General features: G+C 40.4%; 1 protein-coding gene across 1 annotated transcript in view; it reads left to right on the top strand.

The window, feature by feature from the left end:
• Positions 1–27,163, top strand: part of SUCLG2 (succinate-CoA ligase GDP-forming subunit beta) — a 330,332-nt gene that overhangs the window by 196,752 nt on the left and 106,417 nt on the right. The window contains exons 3-7 of the mRNA XM_060239508.1: positions 615–714; positions 1,045–1,135; positions 8,593–8,745; positions 10,262–10,351; positions 16,398–16,494. Coding sequence (XP_060095491.1) covers positions 615–714; positions 1,045–1,135; positions 8,593–8,745; positions 10,262–10,351; positions 16,398–16,494 — 531 coding nt within the window. The remainder of the gene's footprint in view (positions 1–614; positions 715–1,044; positions 1,136–8,592; positions 8,746–10,261; positions 10,352–16,397; positions 16,495–27,163) is intronic.

The following is a 27,163-nucleotide window of genomic DNA, read 5'->3' as shown; positions in this document are numbered from 1 at the left end:
GAAGCATTTATGGAGGTAAAAGTCAGGGGAAATATCAGTAATGGCTATTACATGTAATGTAATGTACTTTGTGGTCTCGGTGGCTGTGCATCACATTGTTCGGCTTACATCACACCAATGTTTACCAATCTGTATAGCTCATTCTATATCTCCAGCATTACATACAATTGTGCTGAAGCATGTTTCAGTATATGATTTTATGAAGCCAAATTCTGATGACTGGGTGAGAATTTCTAATTAAGTCTGCAGCCTCTCCTGGTAGCAAAGCTACAAAACCTGAAGAATTTGGAGCTCTTCCAGTATGCAATTGCCTTCGCTGCTTTAAAAAAACCCAAAACTTAAACATCCAGCCTGACATCTGTGGTACTCGAAGGCTTGTGGTCATGTTTTATAATATGTAGATTGCTCATAATTTTTTTTAAATCACAACTTTTGTGTTTGGATTTTTTTGCCCATGGATCTCAACAGATGCCTGCAATTTAAGTTACATTGGTTTGTTCATATATTTGTTGTTTGATATATTTTTTAAAAAGTATACAAAAATCATAAAAGTAGCTATATAATAAATAATAATACAACAATGTGAATTCCCCCTTTTTCTTTTTTTCTTACAGAGGCTGCAGAAATTGTATTGAAGGCTCAGATCTTAGCTGGAGGAAGAGGGAAGGGTGTTTTCAGCAGTGGACTCAAAGGAGGTGTGCATCTCACTAAGGAGTAAGTCCTCAGATTTTACAACAATATGAGAATGGCCATTCAGAAAATCAAAGACCTTTAAAAATGTCTGTATATTAATGTGTTTGGAAGGGAAGGCAGCAGATCTCGAAAGCTCAGTAGAGCTCGAAAGCCAAGCAGGGTCAATACTTGGATGGGAGATCTCCAAGGAAGACTCTACATTTGGAGGCAAAGGGAAGTCACCTCTGCTTCTCACTTGCCTTGAAAGCCCCTTGCTGGGGGTCTCTGTAAGTCTTTTGCTACTTGATGGCACTTACATATGTATGTATTGATGTGTTTTTCCTCTTTTTCTCCCCCCCCCTCCCACCTTAGCCCTACAGTTGTAGGACAACTTGCTCAACAGATGCTTGGATACAATCTTACAACAAAGCAAACCCCAAAGGATGGTGTTAAAGTTAAGAAGGTAAAATAGTTTTGCTTCTTAAAGCTACTGGACATACCATTCCATATTACTGTTCAATAAATCTGCATTTAGATAAGTTGATTCCTGAAGTATTGCATACTATTCATCTGAAATTAGAAGACTGATTTTTTTTTTTGTTCCTGCCCTTCTCTGTATCTTAAAAACAGTTTTGCTTAGGCCATTGGAAGAACCCTCTGAATTAGACCATCATTTCCAACATCCTATATCTGACAGTAGCCAATCAGATCTCTCTGGTATGTCCACAAGTAGGCAATGAAGGCAGCAATCTCCTGTTCCTGACATTCAGAGGTTCATTGCCTCTGAACATGGAGGGATCATTTAGCAAACATTGCTGTCATGATGGATGCTGATATCTGTCCACCATGAATTTGTATAGTTCTCTTCTAAAACAGTTTAAGGTAGTGGCTTTCACTGTACCTTGTGTCAGTTATGTCCCTCAGTGAATTCCATGTCAGTTATGCATTAAAGACATTCTTCCTGCAATTGCTGCTCACCAACATCATTGGATGCCTGCACATTCTAATCTTAAAAGAGACAGGGAGAAGGTTTCCTCTATCTCATTTTCCAGAACTGTATGCAGTATTCCAAAAGTGGTTGCACCATTGGTTTATATGAGGGCATTTATAATACAGCTGTCCTCTTTTCAGTCCCTTCTCTAAAAATTCCTTGAATGTGCGTAACTTGCCATTTTCAGGGCTTGATTAATGTTGAGCTTTTCAACATCACCTCATTCCTGAAAGCCTTTCCAGGTTTGAAATTATCTCCCAGTGCTTTCAGTCTCTTAATGAGATCCATAGCTCAGTAGTATAGCTATAGTACATGCGTTCAAAAAGTCCATTGTGTCTCTGCTTAAAGGGTTTCGGTTAGCAGAGCTAGGAAAGCTATCCACCTGAGATCTTGGAGTGTCATTGCTGGTGAAAGTAGGGACAGCACTAGAATTGCTGGGCCGTGGTTCTGACTCAGTGAATGTTGTCTCCAGAACTGGACTCTAGTACAGAAGGCTCTCAATTCTCTAGCCTTTTCTTACCAGTTTGTAACAGCTGGGGATATGTGAATGGACTAAAGAAGCACTGGTGAGTTCATGAGTCAGTGCAATGAGATTACATCTTTGAACCTTTCTAGTGAGACTCGGCATATTAAGTCAGTTGCAGCGTACAATATAAAATGAAATCGTTGTGACCATCTAACTAAATTACACCCAACATGCAGTGCAGACAAGAAGACAGCATTATTTTGAACATTATATCAGAGGCAGCAGCCAGTTCAATGAATGATATGCATAGAAAAATCTTATTGATTTTAGTGGATTTTCTGTGCATGTAATAATTGTGCTCAGAATTTCTGTCAGAATATTTAAGCATGTGGATGCTGTGCCCATCTTTTTCTAAATTGTCTAAAATCTCTCCAGATATTATTTAAATTGTCTTCAGTGCGTTGGGCAAGAAAAGGTGCTCTCTAATGCCTGAAATATTGCACATCCATTTTGAGATTGGATAAGCTTGAAAATCAGTATTCTGCTTTTCTTTGAAAATCAATAGGAACTGAAAGGACTGTATGTTCAAAGTAAATTATTGCAGTGAGTGAACATTGAGGTGCCTTTACACTTTCTCCGGAACACTTGTCCATGTGCAGACCCAGCACAAATGGGAGAATGTTTACATGACCCAAGCACATGGGAAGTCCCCCCCCCCCTTTTCTTCTCTTTTTAAAATAGGGACTAATTTGGGTGGGGAATACCTGAGTGAAATTTGTAGTTAATGTCAGGGCCAGTAGCAAGTTCTTTGTGAAGTTGCTATGCCTTTTGGGGGGGACAAAAAAGCTGAAAACATCTCAAGGTTTTGGCGGATTGTGAGATGACTGTGAGCCACCAATTTAATGCAACTGCAAACAGACCAAATACAATCCTTGGAATATGTCAGTTGTGGAATTTCACATCTGAAAAAGTGTGGCCAGAACTTATGCACTTAACTGACTGCTTTAAAGGAGAATTTATTTCAGGAGCACAGCATAAGAAAAAACTTTATATATGAGGGATCTAATAGCTATCTACAAATAGGATGACTGCTGCTATTATTTGCTCCGAGTTCCCAGTTCTTTGAGAGGGAACGGTTTTAATGAATGGAATTGAGGCAACTCTTTTGTCCCATTATCAGATGAGAGAATGTAATCCTCTGTCTGTTAGTAGCATAATAGTCTAATCAGCTGCCCAGTGATTTTAGACTCGATTGGATTCAACCATGATAAACAGTTCTTTCCATCATCCTCCTGAAGACTTCTAAGTTCTCAGCATGGTTCTCTTCTGCTTCCCATCATTTCCCCCTTCTCTGAGCTACCCCCAAATACCCAGTTAGAGAGCACAATGCCTACTCAGTTTGAACACACATTAATGTTCCAAAAAATGAGACATAGTCCTGTGCTGATCCCACATAATCAGTAAATTTGGAGCCCAAAAGTTCTCAAAGAGCAATGCTGGGTGTTATGAACTTACCATGCAGTTAGAAGTATTAGGAAGGAAAAGAAAATTTAGGCAATACCTACTGTATGCAGCATACATATAGTTTCCCAAAGCTGTTCCATTCTCATCCCATATCCCCAAAGAATGTTGAGGACTTTGGCACTGCATAATTGAAATCTCAAACAGAAGATTATCAGCATCCTCATGAAACTACAATCCCCAGGGTTTGGGGTGGATGGATGGAAGGGACTTGAACATCATGGTTAAGTCCACAGTAGAGATGTGTCCTTATCAACAAATGAATGTTAGAAAATAGACTCCCTTTTCCCTGCAGTAATACATAAAATATAGGTGCGAGATGAATCTGTCTTAAGTAAACAGAGCTCCCCCTGGCTCCTTTAGAACTGGCAGCTAGTTTATAGGTTTACATAAAATTCTCTTATGGCATCATTTGAAGAGCTTCATTATCTGCAAAGACAGTTTCTGCTTATCAGAACTTGCTGCTGTCGCTTTTCTCCAAACAGTAAAAGAATTAACCTTATTAATATTTGAATTAAGGACCTGTTTTTGAATCATTAAATTCTCCTTTAATGGCAGACGTTTAGGTGATCTAAGAGGAGTCTTCATTATAGTAAGGTTTTGCCAGTTCTTTCATGTAATAAAATGCATAGCCCATCTTGAAGGCTTGAGGCCATTAGCAAAGTAAAGAAAATTAATGTAATATAGGATTAATACCCTTTGCATCTTATGGAATGGGTTGGTTGTAGCTTGAGACAGCCAGCCCAGACAGGTGGGCTTAAAATGCTTCCAGGCAGTTCTCAAACTTTTCTGAATCTCCAAGTTCTGTCTGTGTGGGTCAGTCACTGCAAATGCCTTTGCATTTTTTCAGGGGAGGGGCTGTGGCTCAGTGATAGAGCATCTGTTTGGCACGCAGAAGATCCCTGTTTCAATCCCCAGCACCTCCAGTTAAAAGGAATAGGAAGTAGTTGATGTGAAAGATCTGAAACTAAGACCCTGGGAACCACTGCCTGTCTGAGTAGACAGTACGGAGTAGACAGTACGGAAGAAAAGTATCAAATAAGCCTATGATGAGGGCATTATGTTTTTCTCATTCCCAGGAGGTCAGTTTTCCCTTTCTTTCTGCTTTTCAAGGTAGAATTAATTCCTAGCCTTCCACCGCACTGTGACACACACAGGACAGATTATAGTGTTAAATAATGTCCAGTATAGACATATATACAAGCAGCTATACACACAATATGCTTCAGAAGGCTGCACTGCCACTTTTCTTCAGGCAGTTGGGCAATGCAATCAACTCCATGGTACAGTGGCACATTACAGTCCTGCCCTTGCATCTGAGTACCCAGGCGCTAAGGAAGTGGTGTCTCAAGGCACTCTTTTAGTCTTCAGCCATCTCAGGAAAACAAGACATATTCTTATTTTGCTGTGGCTGAGCACAGAAGTGGAAGTTGGTTTGTCCGCCAGTAAACTGGCACAATTTGGAAAGGAATGGGTTTAGGTATCACTGGATGTAATGCTATGTTATAAAGAAGTTAACACATGGGTCTTTGGGTATATTCCCAAGTTGCAGAAACTCTGTTTTAAATACTGAAGGTCATAGAATATTGCCATTGTCCAATTGCTGCAAAGTGACTTGAAGCATCTTCCTCTCACACTGTGGGCAAGAGTTCAAAGCAAGAGAAAACAGAGCTGACAAAATCTTCCAAAGGTGAGACAACGTTGCTGCCTCTTTTCCAACCCAGTTAGGAGTTAAAATCTCTTATTTCCACTCTGGTGGAATTCTTGGGACCTTTTTAGCAAGTCAGTGATTTCAATCACACATCCATTTGCTCATAGGCATAAACCCCAGAGTTCCTCTCTTTTGGCATGTGGCAAAAGAAGGTTGTCTGTATGCATGCAGTCCTGGGAGAAGAGGAACCAGTGAAAAATTATTGACTTGCTCTTGGCTCACACTGGACACCTGCTGTGAATAATCATATTCAAGACAGCACTGAGTAGTGGTCCAGCTTACATCTGCGTGACCCTAAACAGATGAGGAAAAGCACAAAGACCAAATACAGCAACTGTTCACATGAAGCTGCCTTACACTGGATTAAACCCTTGATCCATCAGGTTCAGTATTGTCAATTCAGAATGGTAGTAGCCCTCCAGTGTTCCAGGCAGAGGTCTTTCATATCACCTACTGTCTGGTCCTTTAACAGCTGATGCTGTGGATTGAACCCAGAACTTTCTGAATGCCAAGCAGATGCTCTACCATTGAGCCACAATCTCTGCCCTTATACTAATGACTGTATTCTAGACTATTTTTCAGGATAGAGAGGCATTATTCCTTGGTGGCTCCACTTTTGTTTGGAAGACAGTTCCAGAAGGTAGAACTGGGCAGCCTTCACTTTGCTTCCTGTCCTGTGGGGTTCTCAAGAGCTTTACTGTATTCTCCATGCTCTTTGATATTGACATGAAACTGCCAATGAAGTCTTAAGAAGATTTAGAATTGAAGTACCGTAAAAGTGCCGATAAGAGTCCATTGTTTTCTTTCATCTAAGTCATATAGGACAGTGGATAAGCCTAAAAGGTTCATAATGGGTTGGGTGAATCCAATTAAACTAATAGATTGGACAAGACACAGATTATTTGCCTCTTGATGGGGTGGCACTTCCCAAAAGAGGAGGTGCACAAGGGGGGTACTTTTAGGATCAGCCTTATATTTGGATACCCAAATAGCTTAAGGGGTTTAAAGCACCTTTTTGCCAAGTTTGGTTGGTGTGCCAACTTGAGGCTGGAACCAGTACAGGGACCAGTGAGTTGTGACCATTGCAGTGTGTATGAGGATAGGGATTTATTTTTAATCCAACATTCTTACATGGGGTTGAGAATGATAAATGTTAGTGAGTTCTATGGAATATGCTTTTTTGTGTGAATTAAAGTGCATGCCTCTTATGCCAAACATTTTTATGGTTCTAAATCGTAGATATTTATTGTCCATTAAAACAATTAGCTTGATCAATAGCTTTCTCAAGATCATTTTATAGGGTTAGTTAACCCTTTCTGCATCCTGAAGAAATACATATATTAAGTATTTTACTGTAGAATTTTAACTTCTAGTTATTTATTATGTGTTCCTTTCTGCTTTAAATTGCCCTGAGCCCTGCTTTCAGGGAAGGGTGGCCTAAAAAATTAATTAAATAAATAAAAATAAATGTATTCACAATGTTATTAAGAAACAATCTCCTCCAATTCCAGGGGGCTTATCTGAAGAATGGGCTCCCCTCCCAGAAGAATACAGTTCCCTGGTTTTGTCTTCCCAATCATTAAATGTGGATAAATGATTGTGAAGAAGAAACCAGGAAACTGTATTTAGCTCACATTCTTCCACGTCGATTTCATTCTAAACGTTCACCATACAAGAAACTCTCTTTAGGTGGTTGTTTTGATATAATAATATAGCCAAACATCTCTCTGGCCAGCAGGAACTTAATTAGTGTGCCATACTTTACAGTGAAAACTGAAGAAGAGGATGCGGCCATTGACGGGACAGTATGAAAGAGATTTGTTAATTGAAAATAGAAACATCCGAGTTTTGAATAGATTCGGTAAGGGTAGCAGAAGTGAAATGTGTATTTCATTATTCATGCTTTCAACTGCTAGGATTCCTTAGTTCTTCTTTTGAATGTTCATTTGAACTGTTTTAATAGCATTCCTTAAAGTAGGTGGAGAGGGGAAGAGGAAACGAATGATTCACAGTGTTGATTGAAAGTGAAATCTTTTGAGAATATTCTGTGAGATGTAGTGAGTGGCATTTGTCTAGAGATGCCTGAGTTCTGTTCTGTTATTAGTCATATATTACTCCAGCTCATAAGAAGATGTACAGTGTGCCAGGCCAAAGGTTGATCTTATCCAGTTTTTTGATTTCATATTGTGGCTGACCAGATGACTTGGAATGTCCACAAGCAGGAGTACAGAGACCCAAGCCTTTCCCTGATGCCCTCTCCAGCTGGCATTCAGGGTGTATTTTTCTAGGTTACACTTGAGTCATTGTATTTGTGTATGTTGTTCCTCCCTGCTCATGTTATGTCATTGTTGGATCAGTTAATTTTAAGATACCGTTTTAATAAAGTATTTTGTGTTGCCTTTTAAAAAAATATATATGTTTTCTCTTATATAATGGCTTACATCCAGTGGATCATTTCTCACCTTGCCCTTGTAAAACTGTTATTTGGGGACAGGGTACAACCCCCCCCCCCCCAAGCATTTAATTAAATGAATAAAAAATAAATGTATTCACAATATTTTTTTAAAAAAAACAACAATTTCCTCCAATACCAGGGGGTATGGGGGGGGGGGTAGGTCCAAAAGTAATATACAATACATTTCTAGTGATCTGCTGTTTTAAGTCATGATTTTTGCTGGTATTTTTTATTATTTTTCTTTTTTTATTGTTTTGTTGATTGTCATTGCTATTTTAAGTCCGCTTGAGAGGCACTATGTGGATGAAAGCATATATTTACAATTAAAAATAAACATAATTTTTATTCTCCTCATATATGAAGAAAAATCAAACCTGACTTTTAATTTCTTGTCTCTTATTTTTATTTCCTTGTAAAAATTACTAATAGGACTAAGGTAAGTTCTCCAACAATGTTAAGTAACTTGTGAACATATGGTTTCTTAGTTTGTAGTGGGGGGTTTTCCCCTAGAAAAGGGAAGATTATTTCCTAACAACTTAAATTGGTATTTTTGACTTCTTTCCACAAACCCATGGAAAATTAAATTGGAAGGAGCTGTATGATATTTATAGTCTAATTAAATTATTGATCTTCTTTCATGACAAGAGAAATCTGTGATAGGTTTCAGAATGTGAGTCCAGCCTCTTTGTACATTTATTACACTGCAGCATATTACCTCTGAATCACCGTTGACTATTGTCAGCCATGCCTTACTAATCATATGTTGCCAAATGCAGGTTATGGTGGCAGAAGCACTGAACATTTCAAGAGAAACCTATTTTGCAATATTAATGGATCGAGCTTGCAACGGACCAGTTCTGGTTGGCAGCCCAGAAGGTGGGGTTGACATAGAAGAAGTGGCAGCTAAAAGCCCAGAGCTCATCTTCAAGGTATTGAAATCACTGATCACCTTTCAAATAATAGGTTGTGACTACCTTGATGTCTAAGCTTTCCCTGACAAACTGTGGCTTGTTTCAGGCACCATGAAGTTGACTATGGTTAGTGTGATTGTTAGCCAGTCTACTAACTGTGGTTGGTTACAACCAGGGCTTTTTAAAAGCAGGAACGCACAGGAACTCAGTTCCGGCTGGTTGGTGTCAGGGGGCATGGTCTAATATGCAAATGTTCCCACTGGTTTTTTTCTACAAAAAAGTCCTGCGCGAAAAAATGGTGATGTCATGGGGTGTGGCCTAATATGCAAATGAGTTCCTACTGGACTTTTTCTGCAAAAAAAGCCCTGGTTACAATCCAACTGATTGGTTTATTAGCATCAATTAGTCTTAACTATAGTTTTTCATGGCACATGAATGTAGACATCCTGCCTTTTTCAGTGGCATCACCTCACCACAATGCAGGTTTCTGAAGGAGAGATAGTAGCAAGAATGAAATTGAGACAAACTTATACTGTTATTACTATTTAAGCAACCTTCCTCTCACATGTTAGGACCATTTCATACAGTCGGACTTCAGTTGCAAATATTGTCTTGGACTGTACCAATTCAGGCTACATATGGGATTTGGAATGCCTGAATGCAACACTTGATGGAAGGGGGAGAAATCCTTTGTGGTTTAAGAAAACAGATATGCCAGGGAGCCCTTTTTCTATGTCTAGGGAAGTTTTTTTTTTAGGGGTTCAGGGCTGGGGGCCTTCAAGCATACAGTCATTTACCATACAATATACATGCTCTGCCACTTGGTTCTGCTGTTGTACAAACTAATCCCTACTCCCTTTGCAGGCAAATATTTTTCTCCTGTGCAAGTAACATATTTATCAGTGATTAGCAGTATGAAAGGTTTACCTATTATTAATGACCTCTATGTTTTTCTCTTTGTTTAAAGCTAGCTATTATTTCACATTACTCTGCTGAAACTGTTGGCTAAATTATGACCTAATAATGGCTACAGCATTAAAGAATTAATAACGAGACAAATTAACAACAAGGAAGCAGTTTGTACATTCAGGGAGCTAACTTGTACACACACGTAGAGTTCTTCAACAATATTTTGTGCACATTTGAAATGTACATAAACTCAGAAATATTACTGGACAGTGCCACTGCTGCTTTGGAAGCTTGCCAAAAGAAGTCATAAGAATCACCCGACTAAGTATTCATCAACACCATCTGTACAGTAATTAAAAGTGAAAAGTGGTGTCAGATTGTCTTGTCAGCATGCCACCCTAAAGAATTACACAGTTTTTTGGAGGGAGTCTTTGCAGAGGTGGCGTGGTAATTATAACATACCCTATAGGCAGCTTAGCTGTAGCCTCAGCATTTTGGCAAATTTCCACATTTTAATTACTAATTTGCAAATATAACGGACTATCTTTTTTTTAACTTTTGAAGTTATAAATCTGTCTTCAAACCCCGATATATTAGATCTGTTTTAAACACTATGTTGTCACAGGAGGAAATAGATATTTTTGAAGGTGTGCGAGATGCTCAAGCGCTGAAGATGGCAGAGAATCTTGGATTCAAAGGGTCTCTCCAACAGCAGGTAAATTTCACAAAAGTTTAGTGATGTTCAAAGATAAGCAGTCTTTTCTGTCATATACCTATTATGGTTTTCAGGGAACCCTTTAAAGCATGGGTGTTGAACTCGTTTGTTATGAGGGCCGGATCTGACATAAATGAGACCTTGTTGAGCCAAGCCATGTCAGTCGGGTCATATGTGTCCCTATTTAAGATTAGGTAGCAGAGTTATAAACTTTATAAAGGACACAGACAAACACAATTTTTTTTAGAAAAAAAACCTTAAAATTAAACATGCTTAAAACATTAGCACTCATTGGTCTTAAAAGGTGCTTTCTTTGTATCTCTCTATGGGATCCAGGGAACAGGGCAAAGGAAGCTCTGGTTCTTTCCTTCCTTCCCCGGGGGCCAGGATGGGGAGGAGCCTCAGCCAATAGAAAGAAGAGAGGCTTGGCTCAGTAGCTCTGCTGTGCTTGTGACAGCCTGGCAAAGCAAGCTCTCCCCTCCTTCCTCCCCATGGGAGGAGCCTCAGTCAGTGGAGAAAATGGAGGCTTTGCTCTGTAGCTCCTGTGCAATTGGGCAAGCCTTGCAAAGCAAGCTGTAATGCAGAAGGAAGCAAGATATAGGGAGAAGGAAGCAGATGACAGCCAGTTGCTCAGGGGCCTGATAGGAGCCCTCTGTGGGCCTGATTCGGCCCCCGGGCCACATGTTTGACACTCCTGCTTTAAAGTATATAATATGTGTGATGGGGCAGGGAGTGTGGCCAGAGTATTTTCCTGGTCACGTGAATTCTTGCTTAAGAACCAGGTATGATGCATACAGAAGTTGGGATTTAAGGCAGCTATTTCAGCCTCCTAGAATAATGGAAATGTGAAGAAAATTTAAAAATATTTATTGACTGAAAGTGATCATTCCACCATTTCAGGGCTTTTTTTGTAGCAGGAGCTATAATATGAGATGTGTCTGGAGACAATGAGAAACATAGCATTCCCTGCTTTACCACCTTCTTGGAACACCCTCCTGTGAAAGAGACAGTGTTATGCAGTGGTTAGAGTGTCCGATTAGGACTGAGGAACACTCCCTGTTCAACCAAGAAGTTTGCCAGTTTGAGAAGACACTATTGCGGTTTTGTTGTTTTTCAATAAAACACGAAAGAGGAGGATGATTCAGATTAGGGCTGCAATGCTCAGCAAATTAACAGTTCACACCTCAGCATTATTGTCTCACTGCCTTACAGGGGGAAAAAAGCAAATGACAGACCCAAATCAGATTCTCTGTAAGGCTGCTTTTCAGAGTAGGAAAAAAAATGTGTTGAGAAATCAGATCATGGCTTTCTTAAGCAGGGGGTTTCCAACACGGGTCCCATAGACACCCTTCTGGTGCTTGCCAAGTGTTTTAGAGAGCAGGTGGTGCCAAATGAGGCTGTGCAGATCTTTAAAATGTTGTTTTGGCAGCAGCTGCCACCACAACACAAGGATCTTCACTGAGTGACTAAAGGTAATCTGTGGATTGAAGAAAATATTTTTAAACAGTATGTTCATTGAAAATGGCATCCTGTTAAACAGATTTTCTGGCTGAAATGTTGAAGATCTACTATAAGAGTTACACATACGCTACGTTCATGACATTTTGTGGTTGGCTCTTGTGTGAGAATCATTTTGTGGTTGCTTCCATTACCCAGTCTCAGAATTCCAAAACTGCTCACAGGCTCACAAAGGTTGGGGACCTCATCTTACTCTGATATGGATTCCAGAGGATACATGACCTTTTGGAGTATGTAAGGATACATAGCAGCACTCTCATGGATAGGGTTAAAAACAAAAAAAAAAGGGGGGGGGCTCAACAAAAAAAAGATTAAATAGTCAAAAGGATTAAGTGAACAAGTCATATATATATATGAAAACCAGAACTAAAATGAGTTTTAATATCAGTTAATTACAATAAAATAATAACCAGTAGAGCACACAAACTGTAAAAAACACCTTTGTCACCTGTTTTTACCATCCTCATTAAGTCAGTGAGCCCACTGTGTTCCCATTCTGTTCCTTCAGAGATGCTTTGAAAAGCCCCTGTTCTCGTTCTTTAGCATCCCTTGCCAGCCCCATTTCACTTTGTACTTTAGCTTTCCTGTCCTTGCATCAAACTGATCATCTGTAGTTGTTCCTAGTGACCTGTCTCTCCTTTCATTTCCTGTGTTTGTAAAATGCCATCAGTTGTAGCCAATTTATGATGACCCCATAGGGTTTTCAAGGCAAGAGATTAACAGAGGTGATGGGTAATGATCCTGGACTTCCTTGGCACTTCCCCATCCAAATACTAACCAGGGCCAACCTTGCTTACATTTTCAGATCTGATGAGACTGAGAGAGCCTTGACCACCCATGGTAATTTCCTATAAAAAGTCATTTTCATTTCCTATAAAAAGGTAAAGGTAGTCCCCTGTGCAACCACCAAGTCAATCGAGTCATTACTTACTCATGATTTCTTGGCAGACTTTTTACGGGGTGGTTTGCCATTGCCTTCCCCAGTCATCTACACTTTACCCCCAGAAAGCTGGATACTCATTTTACTGACTTTGGAGGTATATAAGGCTGAGTCAATCTTGAGCTGGCTACCTGAACCCAGCTTCTGCCAGGATCGAACTCAGATTGTGAGCAGAGCTTGGACTGCAGTACTGCAATTTACCACTCTGTGCCATCATTTCCTGTACTTGTCCTTTATTATTTTCATCCCACAATATGACTCTTTAAGCATCTCCATCGGCTTCTTTTGCTGTCTCTCTTTTTTTGTCATTAATATTATTTGCATTTATGCCTTTAGCAACTTCATTCCCCCTCCCCAAGGAACTCCCACCTATGTTGCCCTTAACTCTTCTGCATTAACAGGTAGTCTTTTTTTTTCTTTAAATGCTAAAGGAAATGTTAATTGTTGCTTCTAGGAAACTAATCTTGCAAAGAAAAGCATTGGAGCAGATTGCCATGTCCATTCAGTTTTCAAAAGAACAATGTGCAATCAGCATGTCTCAGTTTTGGTAGAGCAAAAGTAGGAGGGAGACGCTTGTATGAAGTCTGTGTCTTCTTTAACTCAGTTAGAAAACATTAAAATGTGGATTTAATGGCCCTGTGCTGTGCTAACAGAGTTCTTTCCTATAAAAATCAATACAAAATAAAAGCTTGATCTCAAAAAAAGAAAAGAAAAACCAACAACAATATATAAACACAAAACCAAATATGGCTTCTCAGTATGCATTTCTCTCTTCTAAGGGTTGTTCACAGAGTGCCAAAATGGAACATGAAGTTTAAAGCTACTATTCTGTGTGATTCATTTGGAAACTCACTTAATCTTTCTTTTTGCTGCTGTCAAGGAGAGAGAGAGATGATAAATTGTTTTTGCACAGGATTTCCCATATCTTCAAAATGCCACTTCTGTAAAACCTCTGAATTTTTAATACACCACTTCTAATTAATTTCTATCCCAACTGTGCAATTAACAAATGCATAATCATTAAGATGATTAACACCCATTTGAAGATTTAGCAGTATCTTTAATAAGAGAGAATTATTATTAAATCTTTCCAGATTTGCATGTTCTAGCACTTAATTATTAGCACAATGCACAAACTGCTTAACCAAACAGCAGCCTAATACATTTCCTCCCATGTGCTATAACCTTTTCAGTGTGATTTACTGGAGCATAGAAACATAATGGCTACATCAGTACAATCAAAGGTCTATTTAATTTGGTTTTATCATAATCATTTATATTCCCCATTATGTAAACACCGGAAGAATTCTGGTACTACAATGAAACCCTGGTGTCTAACATGCCATGAAGTCATTGTGACCTGTTTTGATACACTGTGCTTACTTCTTAGTTGTTTGTGATTTTGCTTTATTTTTTAATTAAAATGTTTCATCATTATCCAGATTCTTTCCAATAATTAGCATAGAGAAAATCTACTTTGAATTGACTGCTAGTAACTAGGTTAATAGCATGGGTTTTTGTTCTTCTTCAGATGCAATGTGTTGGATTTTACTAAGCAGATATTAATTCAAATGAGAATTGGACCGTGGCAGCTTTGTAGGTTTATAAGATTGACTGAAATTGACAGGGCTACAAGCACCAGTGGAATGAATAAAACTACAGTGGGCACAAGTAGCTAGCAAAGATACCATGTATGAGATGCAGGAAAGAGCAGCGTGTCTCTTACTTTACTGTCTGTAAGTCATTTTCAGAAAGATATGGTTTTAATTTGAGAAAGGGTTCTCAAGCACTTCTGTTGCAATAGTATCACAAATATCCAGCACTCAGGATCTCTAAATGGGGTTGCTAGAACATTGTTCCTCGTACAGTAAGTGAATCCATTCTGATTCTGAGTGGCGTGTGGCCCATCATTACATGACACTTCTTAATAGCTACTGGCTAGTGCCTATGGCATTGCTAATGGCTGATTATACAGGGTTTTTTTTTACAAACCTGGTATCAGTTTGTGTGTATTTTCTCTGTCTTCAGCAGGGAAACAATCAGCTAGTTCGTCAAATGAACAAAAACAAACCAAATGTGGGGGGGAAACCCTGCAGGTGGGCAAAAAGATATCCTTCCCTCCACATGCATCCCTGTCTTCCTTAGAAACAGGATATTCTCTGAAAACTGGAGCAGAGTCTTGTTTGGCCCAAGATACTTCCTGATGCCTGTGGAATGGCTCTTTATGCTGGATTCTGTGAACTGCTATCTTAATATAGTATAGTTCAGTAACTATACTGGAAAATTTATTTCTTCTATATCATGAAATATAAAGGGGTCACAGTTCTCAAGACATCTCCCACCCAGGTACAGACCAGACTCAGACATGCTTAGTTTCTACAAGGTAGCTATGTCATGCCCTCCAACAACACCCAGGGGAAAGGAGACAGTAAGCCAGTCTGAGGCTCCTTTGGGTAGTGAGCAGCCGGGTATAAATACAATCTCTCCTCTTTTTCTTTTTTGTTTGCTCAAGGACTTACTTAAATAACCCTGAAAATTTTGGGAGATGATCCCTCAGGGAGCTAAACTACAAACTGGAGTGGTTCCATGTCAGTAAAATGGCACAGAGTGGGGGCAAGCTTAAACCTCTACCTCTCCTTAGTCCACTGCCCTGATCAGAACTGAGCCCCTGGACACCAGATCTTTGAAAGAGTGAAGAAACCCTTAGCTTCTGTGTAATTGAGTCTTGAGTCCACATTCCTTCCCCAACCTGGAAAAAAGTTAGAAAGGTATGAAAAACCATTTAGTATGGCGTGTAAGGCTTAAATACAGAGCTCTACTGGGGAGGAACTGCTGGATTACCACAGTTCAGCACTGAGATAGTGTGGCAAGAAAATAGAAAGAAGCTCAACAGATCACAAGTGTTCCTCACACGCATGGATCTCTTATCTTGCCTTTAAACACACACAGAAATCAAGATTAGCTTCTAATAATGTGAACATGCAGTAGTTGTTTTGCAGTTATGGTGCATCAGCAGTGCTTAAAGGAAAATTAACAGAGCTGAGTTTCGAGAGCAAATAACCCACTTTTTTAACCGTTGTTTCAGCATTAAAAGTAACATTTTGATGTCAGAAGGGAGGGTTTATGTGTTTTCCAAACAAATTCCACAACTAATCTGCATTTGTCGGTGGAATATTGCTTCACAGTTTCTGAATTTAGCCTCATTAAGGTAATCACTTTAACTTCAATATCAGCATAATGTATTCATTACAAACCCTCAAACTTGATTCATTGTGCTTAAATTAAGTTTGTTTGAATTAATGATGGTTCTGTCCCTCACTGTGGAGCCCTATTTAGTGTACTGCGAAGAGGGGAGACTTTATCCAGTGTTCAACGGTGTGTTGTAGCAGCATTTGATACTTGGCAGTGCAGTTGGTATGCAAGCAGTGTATGGGACTCAAGGAACATTAACTTCTTGAGCTCCTTTAGATACTTCAGATGCCAAAAATGAAAGCTGATTTAGTTTTTAACTATTAAGATAATAATTCCTTGCTTATTTTTCTTTTGAGTAATTACGCACAATTTTTTTTCTGTTTTTTTCAAATGTAGGCTGCCGATCAAATTAAAAAGCTGTATAATCTTTTCCTGAAAATTGATGCTACTCAAGTTGAAGTGAATCCCTTTGGTGAAACTCCAGAAGGACAAGGTATGAAATTGAGGAAGGGAGATAAAGAACCTGCCTAGTAATCTGAAAGAGAAAAGAAAATTCTTGATCAGTTCATCTGGAAATTAAAGGGTGGGTTGGATGAAAGCAGATGTAACATCTTCACATCTTCTGACCATGACTGGGAGTATGCCATGGCTTAGCACACATTGCCCTTCTATGCAAAATTTCCACTTTCTTGATTGTGCAGTTTAATTGTTATGTCTTCATTAGTTGTTAACTACGGTTAACAGGACTGCCTGGTTAGCCATCCTTCAAACCTAGTAATTCTGATGAAGTTTGCATATAATGGGGTCATAACGTAAATTTTCACAGCTTGTAATACTTGTTTTATATTACAAATGAGACAGTTTTAACCTGAAACTTCCCCGTTTCATAATTAATCATGATATAATACATCCCTTTTGTTCCTGCATGCTTGTGCCATTTATCAGTTCAGGCAACTGAGACCATACCCACTGTTGAATACACTCTTGAAACCTAATTAATTTTTAGACCTTTCTTGAGACTTTATGAGAACCTGGTCTTCCTTTCTTATAGCTGAGGTTTTTGGAATGGCTCTGTAACTTTCTGGACAATTGTCCAACTTGATCTGCGCCCAATAGCATAATCCTAATCATGGCAGTGTTGCACAAGTACTGCTATCTACCTTTTTCAGTGGTATATTCCCAAGCATTGTAAGATTACACATGTAGAAAAACATTATGATTACTGTTGTTCAGAATTTGTAGGTGTTTATAGTGCTGTTGTAAGAACTGTTCAGTCGGAGTAAGGCCCAGTGAAGAGACCCAAGTAGACCTGCTTAGGATTGCTCTCTGACAGTGCAAACTCAAGCAGAGTTACACTCTTCTAAGTTGTGGATTTAGAAGAGTGTAACTCTGCTTAGAAGGCACGGTTAGTTTCCCTACAAGAGATCTTTTTTATTTAGCCTCTTGTTGATTATTAATTAAAGCATTATATTCTGTCATTCCTCTTGAAGCCCAAGCAACTTCCAGCAATTACTTTGCTTTGTCGATGCATTTCCTCAGTTTTCTCTCAAATTACATATAGAAAATTATGATAGGCCCCCTCTGTTTTATTTTGTATAACTAGGAAACTTCAGGGGGGTGGTGGTTGAAGGCTTATGTTAATTTATATCTACATGCTATAGTGGCACATCAAATGCAATGCATATTTTTATTATTAAAACATAATTAAATAATAATAATTTTTATTGAACAATAAGAGTTCATATGGTAACTGAATCACAAGAAACATGGGGAATTAGAATCACAAGAAACATGGGAAACATAGTTCAGTGTTTTTAAATACAGCATCTGAATTGGTGAATCAGTTTATTGGCTCTTAAGTTTATAAAAGTGTGCAGTGTATGAAAATTTGTTTATCATTGATCTTCTATATGGTTCCACATGGAGACTATGAATGCACAGGCCTGCCATCAGATAGGTCTTTAGCCGCCCTGAGCCGCTTTGGCGGGGAGGGCGGGATACAAATAAAATGTGACTGACTGACTGACTTTACAGCTATGAGCCTCCACTGGGCACTGCGTGCCAGAGCTTGTTGTTTATTGCTGCCCAAGTGATTTGTGCTCCTGTGTGGCAGTGCCTCCCATCCCCTCAGTTGCCGCCAAAGAAGTTGGTCATTGCATTAGCGCCTCCAGCAATAGTTGAGTTTTTTTGCCAGGATTGTGAAGCTACTGTGTGATGGCCGAGAAGGCCCTATTTAAGAAGAACTCCTGATGTGGAGCTAAGATGACCTAGATCAAGGAGTACAACTTTTGTCTATTCTCACTAGGGAGTGGCATAGTGTAAAGCGTGTCAGTGCTTCACTCCAAAGGTGCAGGATGATAGAGCTTCCAAACTCAAGGAAAAAAGCCCTTAAAGCCTTGGAGCCCCCAACTAAGTCAGTTTCTGAAAAACCACCCAATTCCACATCATCGGAATAGACACAAATGGCTCCACCACCTCGTTCCATTTCTCAGCGGATCTGCTCTTGCTCTCTTTGAGCCCATTAAGCTTTGTCCAAGCTAAAAAAGGTGGGTTCTCCTTCCTTTTTAAACAGAGGCTAGATGGTCATGAAGCAATGAAGATCCTGTGAATTTAGGGGGAGGTATTTGTGAGTTTCCTTCATTGTGCAGTGGGTTGGACTAGATGACCCTGGAGGTCCCTTTCAACTCTATGATTCTGTGATTCTACAAAAACAAAAGAGAAGCATAAACTGCCAGCTGCTTCCAACATCCCCACATGTACACCAGAACCATTGCCAGCCTTTCAGGAGTAACCCAAGACAGAATCTCAGGGTCAGAAATCTCTTCGACTCCCCATATCTGATCGTGATGGAGACTCTGGTATACCACAAGGCCAGTTTCCACAAGAATCCAATCCAGAACAAATGGCCACGATTCCACGGACTCAGCCCCATCCACCTTATAGTGGCCTTTGCATCCATATATGATGTCACCTGAATACTTAGAAGAATGGGGCGACAACTTTGCAAGTCCTAGGTATGCAAGTTTGTACCATTACTCTCAAAGGGTTTCATCTTGTCCACCATCAATGACGACGTCAGGTAGGCCCTGTTCTTCCATTCTGATCAGGGGAGGAATCAATACCACCTCAGAACCAAATCCAGATGAGATTGCGGGTGAAGTGTCCCCTGTGTCTCCTACGGTGGATTTTGCATACGTTCAGGAAACAGATTATCTTCATGGCCCAGTCCCTTGGAATTGAAGTTATTACATCAGGGCATAAGCCCAAAGATAAAATTTTGAGCTGCCTTTAACTCAGAGCCTCCTGAAATGATTGCATTTCCTGTATTAGAAGGTCTTGAAGACATCACACAGCAACTTTGGCAGAAGTTCACTTCTCTTCAGCCAACTTCCAGAAGAGTAGAGCATTTGTATTAGATCAAAACATAGCCATTTAATTACTTGACATTGCATCATAGAATCATAGAGTTGGAAGGGACTTCCAGGATCATCTAGTCCAACCCCCTGTACAATGCAAGAAATGCATAAGTACCCCCCCTGCCCTCCTTCTCATTATCTGCCTAAATTCACAGTATTAGCATTGCTGTCAGATGGCCACCTAGCCTCTGTTTAAGAACCTCCAAAGAAGGAGAGCCCATCAACTTGCCAGGAAACCTGTTCCACTGAGCAATCACCCTGTCAGGAAGTTCTTCCTAATGAGCCCTTGCTGCATGTTCATCGGTGGAATTATCAATTAAGGTTTATTTTCTAGTGGCAATCACTTCATCTAGAAGGGTTAATGAATTGACAGCCCATCAAACAGAGCCACCATTTAAATTTTTTTTCCCTTAAAAAGTAGTACTGTGACCTAGCCTTGTATTGGTAGTTTCAGAGTTTCATTCATCGCATGATATTATTTTGCCAGGATTTTTCCCCACACTCAGATTCTTAGAGTGAACACACTTTCTAGATGTAAGAAGGGTATTGTTGCTTTATCTTAAGAGAACCCTAGAGTTTTGCAGGGAGAAAGCTCTGTGTATTTTGGGGATCTGAATAAGGGTAGGAAAGCATAATTGCAGACCTTATCCCAATGGATTGTTAGAACAATTAGGGAATGTTATGACAATTAGGGAATGTTATGACAGGTCTTGGGCACCATGTCCTGTAGGAGTTCATGCCCATTTCACAAGGGTAATGACTTCTTCAGCAGTGTTCCTGGATGGAGTGTCATTGACAGAGATATGCAGGGCTTGTTATTAGCAGACACTTTCATATGTCACTGTGCACTGGATCTGCAAGCTCAAGATGTGAGGCTCAAGTGGCAAAGCAGTTCTTTAGTTGATGTTTCAGTAGGTGAGCATGTCCCACCACCTGTTGAGTAGCTTGCTAGAGTCTGCATGCGAAGATCAAAGAAGACTGATGATGAAAACAAAGTTGCACTTAACGGTAAGTGTTGTTCATCAAGCATCTTCTGTGTCGGCACACATACTCTCTCTCTCTCCTGCCCTGCTGCATTCTCTGGCTTCAGCAGTTAAAGAGATACTGAGGGTGGAGGGGTACTGCCACGCAGGAGGATGTGTCCCTTGTGTGGGAACAAACTTGGTTCTGGCACACATTGCCTCCTGGAGACTCTTAGCTGTAATGGCCTATCCAGTGGCAGGCCTGTGCATGCACCATCCCCATGTGTTTGTGCACAGATACTCAACGAACAACAGTTACAGGTAAGTGCAACTTTGTTTTCTTTCAGCTGATATGTTAGCCCAGTGAGTAGTATCCCAGAAGAATGAGCTCACTTGAAGAGTCAAAGGGTGTGTATATATAAGCAGTGTTGTTGGGGTATTTTTTTGTTAATAACAAAGTACCAGTATTCATAAGTAAGGCTGCATGGATTCCCAAAATTCCTCCCTCCCTCTGTAGATTCCCACTAGGCTCTTCCTAAGGGCCCACTCTCTCTTTCTTTGGTTGAGTGAGGTTGGCTGGCTCACAAGGTTTAGGACATGGGAGAACCCCTAAAAAGGTACACACGCACCCATTTCTAACTATACAAACAAACAAATATAAATAGAAAAAATAGAAAAAATTCAATCTGAAGCACATGGAAAAAAATCTTCCTAAATAAGAGAAACCCCTAAATGGATTTAACGTGTAAAATATTTTGTATATATTTTAGTTTCCCCAGAACCCCAAACTTTAGTGGTTGTTGTAGCCCATTTAATCAAATAGTATTAATCGTGTTCAGTAGGGTTTAAAAAATATCTAGTAAATCAATCTAGAAAAGCAACTGACCATATTATAGTGAATTAAACACATTGTTCAATACTTTAGAGTGAAATTCTTTGGTTACTTAATGACTCTCTCAAAAGCCACAGATCTTTGGTGATGCAGACAAGTTACATGTTCTTTTGCCTCGGGGCTTTATTTCTTTGGGTACAGAAAAAAAGAAATATAGTAAAGTGACTTTTTAAAGAAGGCATAAAAATAATTCATTTATTGTAACATGTGGCATTAATTCAGAGATTGAATTACAGTCATGATCAAGTGTATGTTTGTTTTCTGACTATTATGTACAATAGTCAAATTAAATTGAATTATGGGGGAAATGATTAATGGCCCATATTTATATTGGCTTCTGTACAGGAGCGCCTTTCTGTTTCCCACTTCCTCCAAAACCCCTACAGCATTTTGGATAGATTTGCAGCACAAGCAGTACAATAAAGAAGGAAATATTATTTGTAATTATCATACCCTACCTTACAGTTGGATTCTAGGTCATCTGGGATATGCTAGCAGCATACAAATGAAGGGCGGGTTCTTGTCCTCATTGAACATGTATTCTCTCGCCATTGAGAGTTCAATGGAACTTATGTGTATGATTATGAATGGGCACAAATGGGGGGAAATGTAGTTCGTATTGGTTTGTGGCCCTGCAAATCCTGTTGAAAGGGGCCTCTGTCCCTTTAAATGAGGTTTGCAGAAAGCACAAAAACACTGAGCAGTGAGGAGCAGCCTGCTGTTTGCCACTCAGCTGCTTTTTACACTTTCTTGTGCAGGTTTTTTTTTTTTTTTTGCAGGGAACAGAAAGCAGGGTTTAAAGGGACTCAGAGTCCCTTTAAGCCCTTGCTTTTTGTTCTGTCCATGAACTGCTTTAAAAGTTTATGGAAGTCTGTGATAGTAGACCACAAGCAGGACGAAATTTGGGACCAGTTTTGCTCTGTGGTTTGGTTTGCACCCATCCCTACGTATGACTGCAAGTGATCTGTCAGCCCCAATACTTGAAGAGAGATTGTACACCAAGATCCAGACCTGAGTCAACAGATGTCTATGTGCAACTGGTATATTGCATTTGACTATAAGCCTGAGATGGTAACTGGTGTTTAAATGTTTAAATGTGGATCTTAGTGCTGATAAAAACCAGTAATGCACATCCTATAGTAATAATCTGAATTACATTGGATTACATTGGATGCTCCATATGAGGATCTGCACGTGCAGCATTCTAGTCACTGGGTTGGATCATAGCTCGGAGGAAAATAGGATACTTCATCTGAGCCTCTTCTCCCCTGCCCCATAATCTCTGCCACAGGGTATTTGACCCTGAGATCATCTCATGGGATGCAGGTAGATGTTGGGAAAGGCACGAAAACCTTGTCAGAAGTGTGTGTGTGTATATATGGAAACCTCTTCTCTGCTGCAGACCTCCCATACCGGTTTGTGGCTTCTGCATCAGTCTCAAATTATAATTTGTTTAAACTGTTTTTTTTAAAGAATAAAAAAACCCATTGCTCATAAAGCCTTTCATTAATTTTTTTTAACAAAAAGTGCTGGTGTTGAAGAAATGTTTGAAGGAACTGTAAGTAGTAGTTAAGAACATAAGAGAAGCCATATTGGATCAAGCCAATGGCCCATCCAGTCCAGCACTCGGTGTCACACAGTGGCCAAAAATTTATTTATATATATATATATATATATATACACACACACACGCGCGCATATATAAACACGCTGTGGCTAATAGCCACTGATGGACCTCTGCTCCGTATTTTTATCTAACCCCCTCTTGAAGCTGGCTATGCTTGTATCTGCTACCACCTCCTGTGGCAGTGAATTCCACATGTTAATCACCCTTTGCGTGAAGAAGTACCTCCTTTTATCCGTTCTAACCCGACTGCTCAGCAATTTCATTGAATGCCTACGAGTTCTTGTATTGTGAGAAAGGGAGAAAAGTACTTCTTTCTCTGCCTTCTCCATCCCATGCATAATCTTGTAAACCTCTATCATGTCACCCCGCAGTCGACGTTTCTCCAAGCTAAAGAGCCCCAAGCGTTTTAACCTTTCTTCATAGGGGAAGTGTTCCAAACCTTTAATCATTCTAGTTGCCCTTTTCTACACTTTTTCCAATGCTATAATATCCTTTTTGAGGTGCAGTGACCAGAATTGCACACAGTATTCCAAATGAGACCGCAGCATCGATTTATACAAGGGCATTATGATACTGGCTTATTTGTTTTCAATTCCCTTCCTAATAATTCCCAGCATGGCATTGGCCTTTTTTATTGCAATTGCACACCGTCTTGACATTTTCAGTGAGTTATCTACCACGACCTCAAGATCTCTCTCTTGGTCAGTCTCTGCCAGTTCACACCCATCAACTTGTATTTGTAGCTGGGATTCTTGGCCCCAATGTGCATTACTTTGCACTTGGCCACATTGAACCTCATCTGCCACGTTGACGCCCACTCACCCAGCCTCAACAGATCCCTTTGGAGTTCCTCACAATCCTCTCTGGTTCTCACCACCCTGAACAATTTAGTGTCATCTGCAAACTTGGCCACTTCACTGCTTACTCTCAACTCCAAATCATTTATGAACGAGTTAAAGAGCATGGGACCCAGTACTGAGCCCTGCGGCACTCCACTACTTACCGTCCTCCACTGCGAAGACTGCCCTTTTATACTCACTCTCTGCTTCCTATTAATTAGCCAGTTTTTCATCCACAAGAGGACCTGTCCTTTTACTCCATGACTCTCGAGCTTACTAAGGAGCCTTTGATGAGGAACTTTATCAAAAGCTTTCTGGAAGTCAAGGTAAACAATATCTATCGGGTCTCCTTTGTCCACATTTTGTTCACCCCCTCAAAGAAACGTAACAGGTTAGTGAGGCAAGATCTTCCTTTACAGAACCCATGCTGAGTCTTCCTCAATAACTCGTGTTCATCAATGTGCCTAGTCATTCTGTCCTTGATAATGGTTTCTACCAACTTTCCTGGTATTGAAGTCAGACTGACTGGCCTGTAGTTTCCCGGATCTCCTCTGGAACCCTTTTTAAACATGGGGGTGACATTTGCTACCTTCCAGTCCTCAGGAACGGAGACAGATTTCAGTGAAAGATTACATATTTTTGTCAGAAGATCCACAAGTTCAACTTTGAGTTCTTTCAGAACTCTTGGATGTATGCCATCCGGCCTTCTCTTATACCTGTTTGTACCTTTCTTAACGTATATATTTTATCTGAGCTTCTAGGATTATAGTTTTAAATAGCCTCCAAGCTTCCCCAAGGGTTTTGACTGTATTTACCTTTCCTTTCAGTTTCCTCTTCACATGCCTCCTCATCTCAGAGAATTTACCCCTTTTAAAGTTATACGTGGTTGTGCTGGTCTTTTGGGGCAACTCTCTATTTATACAAATGGTGAAATCAATAACATTATGGTCACTGCTCCCAAGCGGTGTGATCACTTTTACATCTCTCACCAATTCTTGGGCATTACTTAGGACCAAATCCAGGATCGCCTCAACCCTGGTAAGTTCAGAGACCATCTGCTCCATAGCACAGTCATTGAGAGCATCAAGGAACTCAATCTCTTTCTCCCAACCAGAACACATATTGATCCAATCAATCTGCGGGTAGTTAAAATCACCTATGACGACACAGTTTTTACGTCTAGCCACTATCTTTAAGCCTTCCATCATATTATAGTCGTCCTCTATCTCTTAGTTAAATTTCCTTTTGGGAACTCTATTTCGACCCAAAGCATTTCTAGAAGGGAATCTAATTCTCTGACCTCAGTCTTACTGGACCATATGCCCTCTCTGACATACAGAACCATCCCACCTCCAACCCTTCCCTCTCTATCCTTCTGATATAACTTATATCCAGGAATCACTGTGTCCTAGTGATTCTCCTCATTCCACCAAGTTTCTGAAATTCCCACAATGTCTATGTTTTCTCCCAACACTAAATATTCCAACTCACCAATTTTACTTTGAACACTTCTAGCATTTGTGTACAAACATCTATAATTTCCCAGGCAAGCTAGGCCTGCCACCTTCCTCCTGCTGCCTCAAGACTCTGGCAGGCAGTCCATTGTGTTTGTCACCATCTCAGTGGACAACTCTGATCCATTACCCAGTAGAAAAGTAACAGCTAACCCTTCATCTCTTTGAGATGAGTCCTCCCGAATCAGAGACATTTCATCTCCTGTCGGCTTTCCCCCAATATTTAGTTTAAAAACTGCTCTGCCACCTTTTTGATTGTAAGCGCCAGCAGCCTGATTCCATCTGGGGACAAGTGGAGACCGTCTTTTTTGTACAGCTCCCGCTTGTTCCAGAAAGCATCCCAGTGCCTAACAAACTTAAACCCTTCCTCCTTACACCATTGTCTCATCCACACATTGAGACTTCTAATTTGTGCCTATCTCTCCAGCTCTGCACATGGAACAGATAGCACTTCTGAGAAGGCTACCTTGGAGGTCCTGGCCTTAAGTCTCCCACCTAGCAGCCTAAATTTTTCCTCCAGGACCTCACGACTGCATTTCCCCACATTGTTGGTGCCAACATGCACCACGACCACTGGCTCCTCCCCAGCACTGTCTATCAGCCTATCTACTACACGTGTAATGTCCGCTGCCTTCGCACCAGGCAGGCAAGTCACCATACGGTCAGTACATGGTTTTGCCACCCAGCTGTCTACTTGCCTAAGAATCGAAGAATGGTATGCTGTCAGGTAGTTATGTAGCATTGAGTGGAATTTTTATGGGATAGCTGTATTTATATTTGCCATCTATAGCAGCAATATGTGTCAATTAAAATAATCAGACGCATTGTGGGATTTCCTGTGTAAAAGCTTAATGCGTGAATCCAGTCAGCTTTTACACTGGTGAAAAAGGAAGGAGGGATTCCCTTGTGTCAACCAAGAAAGGCTATGCTAGGGATCATAAGGTGTATTAGTATGAATGAAAGTCATGTTGGACGCTATAATAAAAGAGGGAATGGGGTGAGATTTGGATGGAAAAAACTGGGTTGGAAAAGTGATCCACAGTGCAGTGTTGCAACGCAACATTGGGAGGAAGAGAATGCATGAGAGAACTAAGTTACAGCTCTGTCAACCTAACCCTTACGTTAGTGGTTTTCCTAGGGGGTTGAAGGAGGCTGTGGTGTGTACACTCTTAAAGAAGCCATCCTTGGATCCTATGGTCCTGACCAACTACCACCCAGTGTTAAATCTTCCATTCTTGGGTAAGGTAGATGAGAGAACAGTGGTCAAACAGCTGCAGGCTTTCTTGGATGATGCCTGTGTCCTGGACCCCTTCCAGTCTGGCTTCTGCCCTGGCCATGGGACTATTGCTACTCTGGTTGCACAGGCAGGTTGGCGGTGCTTTTGCTTCTTGATTTGATAGCATCGTTTGACATAGTTGATTACAGTCTTTTGACTCACCGCTTCACTGACAAGGAGATTTTGGTGTTGGCCTTGCAATGGCTCTCCTCCTTTCTCCAGGATTGGGGATGGAGGATGTCACTAGGGGAGAGGGTTACCTATTGGATTGTGGCATCCCTCGGGGGGTGATCCTCTCCCCAATCCTTTTTAACATCTGTATGTGCTCCCTCACCCAGTTGGTCTGTGAGTGTGAGCTGGGGTGTCATCAATATGCTGATGACACACAGCTGCATCTGTTAGTTGATGGATGGCTAGACTCAGCCCAGATGGGCAGGGCTTTGGGGGCTTTGGCTGTTTGGTTACAGCAGAGTTGGCTGAAGTTGAATCCAACAAAGATGGAGGTCCTGTACCTGAGCCACAGAGGACTGAATATGGAAATTTGGTTCCCAGCTCTCAGTGGGGTGCCATTGATGACATCAGCATCAGGAGTTCAGAACCTAGGGGTGATTCTGGATGCCTCACTATTGATGGAGG

The sequence above is a fragment of the Heteronotia binoei genome, chromosome 5, assembly GCF_032191835.1.
Source record: "Heteronotia binoei isolate CCM8104 ecotype False Entrance Well chromosome 5, APGP_CSIRO_Hbin_v1, whole genome shotgun sequence".
In the NCBI taxonomy this organism is placed as follows: Eukaryota; Metazoa; Chordata; class Lepidosauria; order Squamata; family Gekkonidae; genus Heteronotia; species Heteronotia binoei.
The sequence above is the reverse complement of the archived record's forward strand: the minus strand, read 5'-3'. Positions and strand labels throughout refer to the sequence as shown.